Source organism: Lynx rufus, unplaced genomic scaffold (genome assembly GCF_022079265.1).
Source record: "Lynx rufus isolate CCGP_SWC_20201006 ecotype Redwood Valley unplaced genomic scaffold, mLynRuf1.p SCAF_9, whole genome shotgun sequence".
NCBI classification, from domain to species: Eukaryota; Metazoa; Chordata; class Mammalia; order Carnivora; family Felidae; genus Lynx; species Lynx rufus.
Genome location: NW_025814897.1, coordinates 8766018 through 8779097, shown reverse-complemented (window position 1 = coordinate 8779097; position 13080 = coordinate 8766018). Strand labels below are relative to the sequence as shown.

Here is a 13080-nt window from a genome sequence, read left to right as displayed (position 1 = left end):
AAGGGGAGAGAGTGTGTGTATCCTAAACAGGCATTCCCAGCCAAAGAACTGGAGACGGAACGTCCTAAAAGAGCAGGAGAAAGGCCCAGAACCAAAGTGCTGGCCGGGACATCAACGGAGAGCGTTTTATGAAGGTCAGTGCAGGCTCCGGGCAAAGCAAAGGTCAGCGCCGAGCCAAAGCATTGCAGAATCGACGGTGGCAGAGCGCGCGGCTTCCGGAGGGCCCCGGGCGGAAGGGAGAGCGGGGTCCAGGGGGTCCCGGGTCCCCGTTCCCCGCAGGCGTCCGGGCTGGGAAAGGAAACCGCGGCGTGAATGGAGGCAGACAGGGTCCCGAGGAGCGCCACGGCCCAGGCGGGGCGAGAGGCGAGCGACCCCGGACAGCGGCCTGGCCGCAGGAGTCCAAGAAGGGGCAGGGAAACCAGCATCCGCACGGCGCCGGGGACCCCCGCCCGCATGCGCACGCCGGCCCGCGTCTCACCTGCTCCGCGCCGGCGCCGACACGCTCAGCGTCCGGGGCGCCACCGCGCCGCCGCCCCGGCCCGGCCCCCCGAGCCCCGCGAGGCAGCCGGCTCCCGCGCGGGGTCTGGCGTGGAGCAGCCAACGATAGGCCGCGCCGCCCAGGGCCACGGAGGCGGCGCGCAGGAGCCGGGCGCCCCCCGCGGCGGCCATGGCCGGCGGTCGGGTAACTACCGGAAGCGACGCTGAGGCCGCACGGCAGCGGCCGCGAGAGGCTCGGCGAGCGCGGGCTAGCCTAGACGCCGGGGGGCCGCGGGGAGGAGCACGGCGATCGCGGTCCGGGCGAGGGCCTGCTCCGAGCTGCGGCCGCGGGCTGCGCTCCTTCCGGGTGACCTATAAACCCTGCGGCTCCCCAAGTGCGGCCCGTCCCCCCACCCCCGCCCGTTCCCACTCCTCCCGGGCGGGTGTGGCCTTTAGGGGGCGGGGCCGGGCGCTGGGTCTGCACCCAAGGACCGCCTTTGTCTTCACCTGGCTGCTCGGTCCCCAGTGTCAGGACGGGGAATTTTAAAGAATAGCTGAACGTTCGACGGAAAGATGCGGTAAAACACCCCCAGGTAACGAAACCGCTTTCTCCTGTTCCGCACTTCCTTTCTCCTCCTCCCTGTTAAAATAAAAAGCAACGCGGGGAGATTGTCATCCTGGAGTTCCAAATAGGCTGAAAGGGAATTCTGGGCATTGTCAGACAAGGGCAGTAGGAGATTTCAGTGCCAACCAACGTGATACACAGAGGAACAAGTTTGACTATGACGTTATAAATAATCGCAGTGATCAAGAAACTGGGGGCTACTGGGGAAAGCACGTGTAATAATCCACGGCAAGCACACGCGCGTCCAGTACATGAAATCCAAGAGTTTGGAAACTTTTGGATGAACTGAGATTTTACTAAAGACTTCTACGAAAATGAAGACAGATAAATTAAAAAATACACGTTCTCAAGATGAATACGTTGCCGTGGAAAGAGCATGGGGCTTTGAGGTCATAAATAGCAATGTTCAAATCCAAGCTTTGCCACTCTTGAACTCTCTGAGACCTTGGATAAATTATCCTCCCCAAGGATCAGAGTGTAACACTTTAACACTGATAAGATGTTCCGCTGTCCAGGGCCATTCTGAGGGTTACAGAAAAATACGCACAGCGGTACAGTGCGTCACAAGCTTTGACCCCCTTCCCTAAGGCCACCTTTCAAAAAAGGTCAGTATTTCAAAAAAGGTGGATATTGTAGCTATGTTAAATGCGATAAAAGATATTTTAAGGAATATTCAGAACAAGAAAGGCTAGACCTGACCAGAGTTTCTCTAGACAACCTTTGGGGGGTATTAAACCCGGAGGCAGGGAGACAGCAGTCGTGTGGCTCCCAAATTGCTTAAATTTTCCCGTAAAAAAGACTTCTAGGCTGTAAAGGACACGACAAGCCCTGACAATCGGAAAGAGAAGGTTGTAAAGAAAAAAAAAAAGTTAATTTTCTTTTTTTATACGATCAAATCTTCAAAGTGCGATTAATAAATTGTAGGAAGGAAACAGGGATGGCCTGGGAGTGCACACATTCCCTCTCAGCAAATCTAGCTTCAACTGGGTTTTACCACTTCCGGCTTTCTGCTTTGTGGGGTAGTTGTTCATCTTAGTAGACCCCATACTAGCAGCTCCAGGGCTTTGAGCACATCAAGTGTTGAGTAAATAGTCGTGAATAAGTTAATGTTGTCCTGTAACTTCCTTTAGTAACCATGACAGTTCATGAAGCCTGTAGGTGAAAATGAAAGATGGAAAAAACATGTTTTCCAGATCTTCAAAGATGGATCAGAGTTGATTGCAAAGGTTACAAATATCAATTCAGCAGTATTCCATATGGGATTTATAAACATGTGGGCCCTAATACATGTACAAAGTAATACAGAATTAGGAAGAGCTTTTGCTTATGTATTTCTTTTCTTCTAAAGCTCCCACCCCTCCATCCTTCACTTATGTTGAAATCCATCCATATTTGGGAGCTCTTTTCAAATTCTTTCCCTTAAAGTGGTGCCTACTTACCCCAACAGATCATCCCTCCCACTGCTGAATGCCTGACACCTTTGTCCTTTCTTGTAAAATTTGTACCTCTTCAAATAGAATAATGTTCACAAGAATGCTTTGTAAACTGAAAAGTGTCATAAAAATTCAGATTTAGTGTTTCTTGAGCACCTACTCTTGAGCTTCATGGTACCGTGGGTTCCATCACACATACTTTACATAGCTTTTGTAGATGGAAGCTTCCAAGATAAGGATGCAGTCTTACTCGTCTTCATGTTCCCAGCACCTGGCGTAGGGCCTGGCACGATGCAGCCATTTTATAACGTCTCTTAAGAATTGTATCAGGGCAGCCTTGAGGGGCTCAGTTGGTTAAGCTTCTGACCCTTGGTTTCAGCTCAGATCATGATCTCAGGGTTTATGGGTTCGAGCCCCACATGGGGCTCCGTGCTGGCAGTGTGCAGCCTGCTTGGGATTCTCTCTCCTTCTCTCTCTGCCCCTCCCCTACATGCTCCCTCTCTCTCAAATAAATAAATTAAAAAATTGTGTTAGGAGCTTCCACAATTTTTATCTCATTTCATTATCATAGCAACTCTGTCTTTAATCCATAAATGTCTTTAATCCATAAATATTTATTGACATAAGCAGTATGTAAATCGCCATGCTGGTGCTAGAGAGACAGCAGTGAGCAAAACAGCCCCTGCCTGCTTACTTTGCACGTGAGGAAAGTGAGGGGTAGGATGGTTGTGCCTTCCTTAGACTCACACTGCTGGTGAGCTATAGATCCAGACTGTAAATCTGGGTCTTCCTGGTCCCAAGTCCAGGGTATAAACATAAGAAATGATATTTTTATTATTTTTCTTATATTTTATTATATATTTACATATGTCATCCATGTAAACTTTTTATGTATTTTTTCGGTGCCAATAAGCTTTTTATATTATTAATGTGTATTTTATATGTCATGTTTTCCAACTCTACATTCAGTAATAAATGCTAAAGATTCTACACAGTCTGTGTAATTTAGGGATAAGGTCAGAAATTATCTAAATTTTGTTTGGGTTTTTTGTTTGTTTTTAGAAATTAAGTATTTTAAAAGGAGTACAAAATTAGACCTAAGTATGTTTCATCTCAAGAAATTACTCACTCCACCCCGACCTGATTTATTTTTTAATTTTAAGTGTAATCTTTTTTAACTAGGCTTCACGCCCAGTGCAGAGCCCAAAATGGGGCTTGAACTCACAACCCTGAGGTCAAGACCTGAGCTGAGATCCAGAGTCAGACACTTAACCTACTAAGCCTCCCAGGTGCCCCCCCACCCAGGTGATTTATTAATATGGCTAATATTGGTGTGTTTCCTAAATTTTAAGGTATAATTGATATTTAAGGAAGTTGCCATCTCTGTCTCTTTTGTTTGTTTGTTTGTTTATTTATTTAAGTAATCTCTGCATTCAACATGGAGCTCAAACTCACAACCCCGAGATCAAGAGTCACACACTCTTCCGACTGAGCCAGCCAGGCACCCCTAAATTAATGGTTTTGTCTTAATTGATCTTCCTGCCTGTGGTCTTATCAGAATTGCTCTGAGACATCCTCCATACTGCCAGTAGGCTGATCCTATTAAAATACTGACATGATGGAAAAAATCCTTGAATGACATTTCATCATCATTTATTAATAGAATAAAACAAACCGTTCAGCTGGACGCACAATAGCCCTCAAGCTCTGCCCTCCCCTGCCCATCAGTCCTGCATCGTGTCTTTCTCCTCTGCAGGGTTTGTTGGCCACCTGCTGCTGGCTCACTTCTGGCCGGCCTCCGGCACTCCTTTCAGTCCTTGGAGGAACCGCACTTGGACCCAGGCAACTGTTGGGAACCGTGCACGCTGTAAATCCTTCTGGCACAGCTTACACTTAACTTGTTATATGCAAATGAGAGCTTGGATCAAGTAACTTGCAGTTTCAGGTCCCAGTTCTCGTTAAGATTACTTTTTATGTTCTTTTAAACTTTTCAATATGCCCCCCAAATGTTAACAGCTCCTTGTCTTTTTTTGTCGTGGTAGTCACTCCTGATGAACGATTTGCTTGGGGTTGCAAAATGCGGGTGTTCTAATTTTACCATTCCTTCTTCATTGATCATCTAGACTACTTCTATAAAGGCAGACTTGGGGTGTCTGGGGGGCTCAGTCAGTTAAGCATCCGACTCTTGATTTCAGCTCAGGTCACGATCTCGCAGTCATGGGATTGAGCCCTGTGTCGGTCGGACTCTGCACTATAGTGCGGAGCCTGCTTGGGATTCTCTCTCTCTCTCTCTCTCTCTCTCTCTCTCGCTCGCTCAAAATAAGTAAATATTTAAAAGAAAAAAAGTCAGACTTGTCCTCAACTTCTGTTCAGATCTCCCCAAAGAGAACCGGTATGGAAAAGGCAGGATAAATGCTTGATAGTTTATCTGCTATAGTTGCAGGTTTATTCACGTTCTCTCTTTATTCAAAAGCTACTCTGAAAAGTTATAATTTTCTAACAAATAGTACATTTCACCTAAATTTTCCAAATCTATTGGCATAAGTTTCTTCCCAGTATTTACTTATCTTTTTAAAAAAAATCTCTGCTAGATCTATAACTAATATTGCATTTCATATTTCTCATATTATTTTCTGGATCTCCTTTCTTTTTTCTTTGAATAACCTTGGCAAAAGTTTGTTTTATTGGTCTTTTCAGATAACAGCTTTGGACAGTGATCTTCTGTGCTTTATCTTTGTTTTCTAATCTTACTCATTTACCTTTATAATTTGTTTCTTTCTTTCTGGGTTCTTGGGATTTATTACTTTGTTCTTTTTCTAACTTCTTGATGTAGATACTTAGTTCATTAGTTTTCAGTCTCGTTTTTAAAATAAGTATTTAATTTCTCGAAGTACTTATATTTCCTCTAAGTAGTGTGTTTAGCTGTGTCACGAGTTTGAAATGTGGTATTTTCTGTATTGTTCAGTTAATTTTTAATGTCTCTTTATTTTTGAGAGAGACAGAGAGCAAGCAGGGGAGGGGCATAGAGAGAGAGGGAGACAGAATCCCAAGCAGGCTCTGTGCCATCAGCATAGAGCCCGGCGTGATGCAGGGCTTGAGCCCACAAACTGTGAGATCATGACCTGAGCCAAAATCAAGAGTCAGACACTTAACCAACTGAGTCATCCAGGTGCCCCTGTATTGTTCAGTTTAAATATTATCAGATTTCCACTCTGTTTATCCTCTGATGGTGAGCCATTTGGAAGTGTTTTAAATGTCTAAATATTCAAAGGTTAGAAGTTAGTAACATTGGAGAAGCAAAGGTCAGTGAAACTGTAAACACAGCAATAGAAAGTTTCCAGAGTGACATCCACAGTGAAAAAAGTCTAGAAAAATGTAAGAACATAGCATCATTGGCCTATGAACAATATCACATGGTCTAACATACTGCTATTTGGAGTTTCAGAAGGAAGGAAAATGAGACTGAAATGAAGTCATTTTTAAACCAACAAAAAGTAATAGACCTGTTGCTCTCAGATTCACTGAAAGAACTTACAAAGACTGTGTCTACAGTAGGCAGCTTTTGACATGGCTCCCAGTGATCCCCACCTGCTGGATTCACACCTAAGTGTAATCTCCTCCTCCCGAGGGCAGGCTGGACCTAGTGATTTGTTGCTAAAAATTGGAAACAGACAAAGGGCGATGGGGTGTCACTTCTGCATTATGGTATAAAAGACTGCGAACTCTGTCTTTCTGGCTTTCTTCCTCTGTTGCCCTCCTGGCTTACATTCTGTGATGAAGAATCTGCCAGGTCACAGAGGCTCAAATCGCAAAGAACCAAGAACAGCCGGCAAGGAACTGAGACGTTAGTCCAGTTATCCACTCGCGAATAACAATCCTGTCAACAACCATCTCAGTGAGCTGGGAAGCAGAGACTTCCTTAGTCGAGCCTGGGGGGACGACCACATCTCCAGCTGACCCCTGACTGTGGCCCAGGAGAGACCCTGAAGCAGCGGGCCCAGTGATGCCACACTACGTCGAGAAACAGATAATAAATGTTGTTTCAGTTCATTATGCTTCGGAACCATTTGTTAGGCAGTGATAGATAGCCAATATAGTGTTCTTCAAGAATAGTGAAATTGAACCCAAAAAGAAGGGATAAGAGGCAAAAAGAAATGATACAGCAAAATATTGGCAACCATATGGGTAAATCTAAATAAAAAGTGCTTGTAAAACGGTAATAACAACTACGATCTCATGAGAAGATAAAAGCAAAAGAGAATTCCATGACTGAGCCGATATATCATATAAAACAGGAAATTAGTAATCAGGGTGAAAGTGTTATTGAGAAGATCCCCTCTCCCTTTCTTCTTTTTGGTAACAGAGTATCTTGAACTTTAGCGGAGCACATGGCTTTCCAGCTAGAGACCACATCTCGCAGCTTCTTTTGCAGGTGAGTATGTCCCTGTAACAGCTCTTGCCAAAGCCACGCAAGTGCAACCAGATAACCCTTTTTAAAGGAAGCTATTTGTTTTCCTTTCTATTTTCCTTTCCCAGTTTCCTAGAAAATGGCAACAACCAGGGTGATCACGTGAGATGCAAAAATGGAAGGTAAAGATTGAAGATGACAGACTGTCAGAGCCTGTATGACATCACGTAGCAGAGCCACCCAGCAGTGTCCCCAGCCCACGGCTGCAGTGTTCCATGAGGAACAAGTTAACATTGATGCTACTTAAGGTACGTATTTTAAAGACTTTGTTACCACAGCTTAGCCTCTGTCTTGACAAATATATAATTTAAGCTCCAAAAGAATAAAAGAAGGGAAAAAAACATTTAAAAGCACATATTTTAAAAGAATAAAGTGAAATCTTGAAAATAAGTCCCACTATATCAAAAGTAAATGGATTAAATATACCAATGAAAAGGCAGACTTTGTTTTTTAAAAATTTTTTTTTAATGTTTGTTTATTTTTGAGAGAAAAAGAGACAGAACACGAGTGGGGAAGGGGAAGAGAGAGAGGAAGCCACAGAATTGGAAGTAGACTCTAGGCTCTGAGCTGTCAGCACAGAGCCCAGTGTGGGGCTCGAACTCACAAACTGCAAGATCTTGGCCTGAGCTGAAGTCGGACACTTAACTGACTGAGCCACCGAGGCGCCCCATTTAAAATGCAAAAATTCTGACTCTACCACATTTAGATGAGGTATATCAAAATTGTAAAAGGTATAAAAGGATAGAAAAATACAAGGTAAGTACCTTGGTGTATTGCTGTCCAAGTAAGGGGACTTTATTTAAATCCAATTAAATGGGCCAGGAAAAAAATGCATTTTAAAGGATAAACAGGGTCACTAAAAAAATGTTTAACATTAAATTAATTTGGAATATCTAGCAACTCTAAACTTATAAGTATCTAAGAACATAGCATATATGTACGTTATATATTATATATAAAACAGTTTCATGGGAAAATGGGCAAATATGCAATCACATTGGGAGATTGTTAGCATACTTTTGGAAATTAATGCCTCAAACATTCAGTAAGACTCTAGTAAATTTGACAAGTGTAGTAACCTGTTCTTAGTTGAATAATCTAAATTTCCAGTTAAGTACAGAGGGAACACTGATAAAAATTGACAGTGTACTGAGTGATAAAGTATCAGTAAATCTTAACAATTTTTTACAGAGAACACCTTGTAGTTGAAAATAAAAATAAGGATTAGTTACTTTGTTCTAAAATTTAAGTACTTCACAAGGTAGATTGAAGCTTTCTAAACGGATTTATGTTTATGTTAACTACCCCCTGGAGATGTTTTTAGAATTCTGATATTTCAGTGTTGGCATATTTTGCTTTCAGGACCATACTGTGGTAGCATACATTACTAGCTCTTGATTCGCACTGTCATTATCAAAATCCACAAAGACATAAGATTTCAAAGACAGTCAAAATGAGGTGTATATGTCATCCTAAAGAGGGTAGGGGGTCTAGAACTTCAAAGGTAACGAAAGCAATTCACAGGAAGATGAAAAAGACTAAATATTTGGTGAACATGTTTTTCTGCCCTCTTCAGAAACAGTGGGATTTTGATCAAGGAGGCCTTGCTGGGCTTCTCCCCGTCTACTATACCTACTTCCTAGTGTGATGTAGGTATCTGGTGCTGACTCTCCTCCTGGAGCAGGTCCTGTGTCTAAATTCTTTGAGGCAGTAAGAGGGAAGGTCACTGTTTCTTCCTGAGTCTTTTTGGGAAGAAGGCTTGAGATAATCTGGATGTCAGAATGGCACATTTTGGCGTGAGCTGCCCTTGGTTCCTACCCAGGCCAGACCAGCATGAAAAACAACAGTAAAAAAAAACTCGAGTTAATGGTGTTGTGCGACAGCTTAAGACCAGTCTCCAGGAGGGTGGCAGTTGGTTTCTTTGGATTAAGAATGAGTAACTAGAGAGCAGTTGCCAAATTTCCTTGGACTTAGTTGACACCAAGCTTTGGGTTACAAAAAATGTTTTTCTGTTCTAATGTTAGTTGTTACTTACAGGAGTTTCTGAATACTATTCTGTTGCATAGCCTCAGATTTGAGGTCTGCTTTGAAGAATCCAGTTTTATCAAAACTTAACTTAATTTTGACCAGCGTTTCAACTTCCCAACTCTTTTTGATTCTTTTTTTTTTTTAATGTTTATTTATTTTGAGAGAGAGAGAGAGAGAGAGCAGGCATAAGCAGGGGAGGAGCAGAGGGAGAGGGAGACAGAGACTCCCAAGCAGGCTCCACGCTGCCAGCCCTGTGTGTACAGCTGTATAATATGAACTGATATGTGTATAGTGTTATTTATTTGCATCACTGTCTGTATTAGCAAAATATTGATAATGTGCTTCAGGGGCGCCTGGGTGGCTCAGCCCGTTGAGCACCCAATTCAACTCAGGTCATGATCTCATAGTTTGTGGGTTTGAGCCCCCTGTCAGGCTCATGCTGACAGCTCAGATTCTGGAGTCTGATTTGGGTTCTGTGTCTCCCTCTCTCTCTGCTGCTCCCTGCTCGTGCTCTGTCCCCTCTCAAAAATAAATAAACATTAAAAAAAAAAAAAACTTTTAAATGCCCTCAAAGTGTCCTTCATCTGGAGGTTAAATGAACTCTGGTACTACCCTGCAACGGAATAATGCGCAGCTGAAAAATAAAGTAAATGAGGTTCTTTGTGTACTGACACATGGTGACTTATAAGATATATTATTAAGTGGAAAATTGAAGTGAATATAATGTATCATCTTTGGTGTAAGAAAGAGGAGAAAATAAGTATTTATACTCATATGGCTTGAACTTGTGTAGTAAGCCCTGAAAGGATAAATGAAAAAGAAATAGAACGGTAGGGTAGGGTAGACAGGTGCAGGGCAGGGAGCGAGGCTCCCCAGTGTGTACGTCGTGATAGGGCTTTAACTTTTGGACAGTGCAGATGCGTTACCTATTCAAAACAAAACAAAGTAAGCAAAGCCTTGGAAAGAAACAATATTCCTCTTTCCACGGTTTATAGGTTTTTGGGTTTTTTGTTTTTTTTTTTGAGCATGTTATACTTTTTGATAATCTTGTACGGGAACTCAAGGCATTTAGAAGCCAGAACAAGAGAGGAAGATGCAGCACAGTCTCCTGTGAGAAAAAAACTCAGAGCCAGCATATGAGAGAAAGCTGGATCCGGGAGAGCCTAAAATGGCAAAACAGCGTAACTGTCTACACAAAAAGACCTAAATGATACTGAAACCTTTGTATACACTGAGAAACTTAGGCCCCACATGTTAAGTGACTTGCCACCGTCACGCAGCTTTTTTGTGGAGAAATCAGGACGAGATTCCCAGGACCCCTAATAAACAATCTCCATGTTTGTGTCTGTATTTGTGACTCTATTGTGTCTATGTGTCTCTATTCATTAGTCATACGCCGTTACTACACTGGCTGCACGGGCCCTGTGCCTCAGCATCTTTCCTCTGCCGTTCCCTCTGCCTGAAATGCTTTTCCCCCCAGAAAGCTACATGCCTCACTCCCTCACTTTCTTTACGTGTCTTTTCAAACGTCACTTTTTTTAGTGAGGCCTTTGCAAATCCTAAAACAGCAACTGCCTACCCCCTATTCTCTGTCTCCTCTTCCATGCTTCCTATGCTGTGCAGCATTTATCAGCCGTCTCACACACTTTATACTTACTTATTTATTGTCTCTCTCCATATCCACCCTTCCCCCACCTCCTGGCACACGCTCTTCAGGAGGGTAACAACTTTAATGTACTCCCGATAAGAGTATAGTAAATCCTCTTATTTAGATAAATCAGCGTTGGGGCACCTGGGTGGCTCAGTTGGTTAAGCATCCGACTTAACTCGGGTCATGATCTTGAGGTTCATGAGTTCGAGCCCCGCATCATGCTCTGTGCTAGAGCCTGCTTCGAATTCTGTGTCTCCCTCTCTCTCTGACTCAGTCTCTCTCTCTCTCTCAAAAAAAAAAAAATTAGAAAAAATTAAGAGTAGCTCTGTCTTTTAAAAAAATAAAATAAAAATAAATAAATGTTTTGCCCCATAGTAAGCATTTAATAAACATTAGTTTAAAGAGTTAATGAACTGAAACTACCCCTGAGCTTGAGAGTAGAAATGAAGTGAAACAGTCAGAAAAGCAATTCCAAGTGTTCGAAATAATGTGGACAACCTGGTGGGCCAGGTTTCTCTAGGATAAAGAGGCCAAAAGGACTGGAAAGCTGCATAAGCCTTGTGTTAGACCAGGTCAGCCCCTGGGACTCTCATAGTGGTAACAGTTATCAGTGGAAGGTCTTCCAGAAAGGCGACTTTTGCAAACTGAAAATAGTTAATTGAGGACCAGTGAAAATCCTTAAACAACAAAAATTCAACTTAGTAGGTTGAAAGATAAAATTGGCTTTATCAAACTATTCATGAAAGGGGCAGCAGCCCATGTAGCAAATTGAAAGGCGCTCCTTTGAGCTGCAGAAAAGGAAAGGTTTTTAAAGCAGAAAAGGAGCAAAAAAGAGGAAATTATTACCAAAGAAGGCATTGTTTCAGGCAAGGTCGTCCTCCGAAGGAGAGCAGGAGGGTCTATCGGTAAATTTCCTAGTACTAACCAGGAAATTCACGTTGACCAGTCCCAGGCTACACGCCTGGGGGTTGAAAGTGCAGGCAGGTTAGGCAAAGTAAGTCTTGGCTTACTCGCATGGAACTCTTGGCATAAGTGACTCTTTTTTAAGATTTTATTTTTGAGTAATCTCTACACCCAGTGTGGGGCTTGAACTCATGACCCTGAGATCAAGAGTCACATGCTCTACCAATTGAGCCATCCAGGCGCCCCAGAGTGACTCCACTTTAGAAGGTGGTTTTTCATTTAAACAAAACAAATGGAAGGCTCTGGCTTCTGTAAGCCCACAGTAGCCAAAGTAATTAATTACTATTATGAGACACTGAAACTTTCCTGCAAGAAAGAAAATGTGCTCAGAAGGAATGATCAAAATCCCTTTAAACTCCTTCTATCCAGACATAGAGCTTGGCAGAGTGAAAATTAAGTCTAAAGTTAAGGGAAAGTGTATTCAGTCTCCACTTAATTTGAAGATTGCAAACAAAGCCATAATGGAGAAATTTAGGTAGCACTGGTCGTTTTCATTCAATAGATGGAGCCAGAGTAGAAAAGAAACAGTCTGGCAGATTGTGAAACTGCACAAAGAGGGATTCAAAACTGGGAATCCACTGTGGATTCCAGCCCCTAAGGGTCCATTAGGCGTCTACCCAACCCACCCAGGGCTTTCGCCAGTTGCCAGTCGGTTGCGGGTGGGGGGCTGGGGTGAGGGGGGCTCTCGCTAAGCCGGTGATCTAATTGCCTCTGCTTTAAACTGCTCTTGGCTCCGCTTGGCTCATTCTCTTCCTCAGGCTGCAGTGAAGCCTTCCTCCGCTTTGCTAGCAGAGGGATCCTCCCTGCTATTCCCGGCCCCACATCCTATTTAGTTACTCAGGGGCCAATCAGCATTTGTAATTACATTTTGTGTATATGTTAATTATCTGCTCCCCCCTCCCCCGCCCCAGAATGTAAGCTCCATAAACAGCGCCCAACAGACAATTCAGTTCGGAGCGCAGCGAATGTTCAGTAAATACTTGTTGAATGTATGAATTGGCATTCTGGATTGTTTGGATTGCTGGGCACTATACCAAGGCTTTTACATGCATTTTTCTCTGTCTCTCATGAGATAAACATGGACTGTGGAAAAGCTGAAGCTTAAAGAGGTTGTATAATTTGTCCAAGGTCACATAGCAAAGCTGAGAATTAAAACCAAGTCTTTCTGATTCTAAAATCTCTGCTGTCAGCTCACAGAACTTTCATAAACAAGCAAGTGGTAGTGTATTATGGTAAAGTTTTCACGAGAAAGCCAAGGGGAACAAGTAGGAGATGCCAGAAAATTGGCTGTGGCCCTCAGTTTTGTCACTGCTCCCAACATTTGCTCGTGTGCCAGCCATTCTGTGTAGTTCAAAATTAAATATGCTTTCTGGTCCTGGATTCAGATTTCCAAGGAGAAGACCCAAGATCTCTTCACACCTCCTCCTCTTTCTTT

The 13080-nt window shown here is 43.3% G+C and overlaps 1 protein-coding gene across 1 annotated transcript in view; it reads right to left on the bottom strand.

The window, feature by feature from the left end:
• The window catches only part of FDX1 (ferredoxin 1), a 42864-nt gene extending 41968 nt beyond the window's left edge, over positions 1 to 896 (bottom strand). Inside the window, exon 1 of the mRNA XM_047071758.1 lies at positions 479 to 896. Coding sequence (XP_046927714.1) covers positions 479 to 669 — 191 coding nt within the window. The 5' untranslated portion in view covers positions 670 to 896. The remainder of the gene's footprint in view (positions 1 to 478) is intronic.
• Positions 897 to 13080: the final 12184 nt, after the last annotated feature.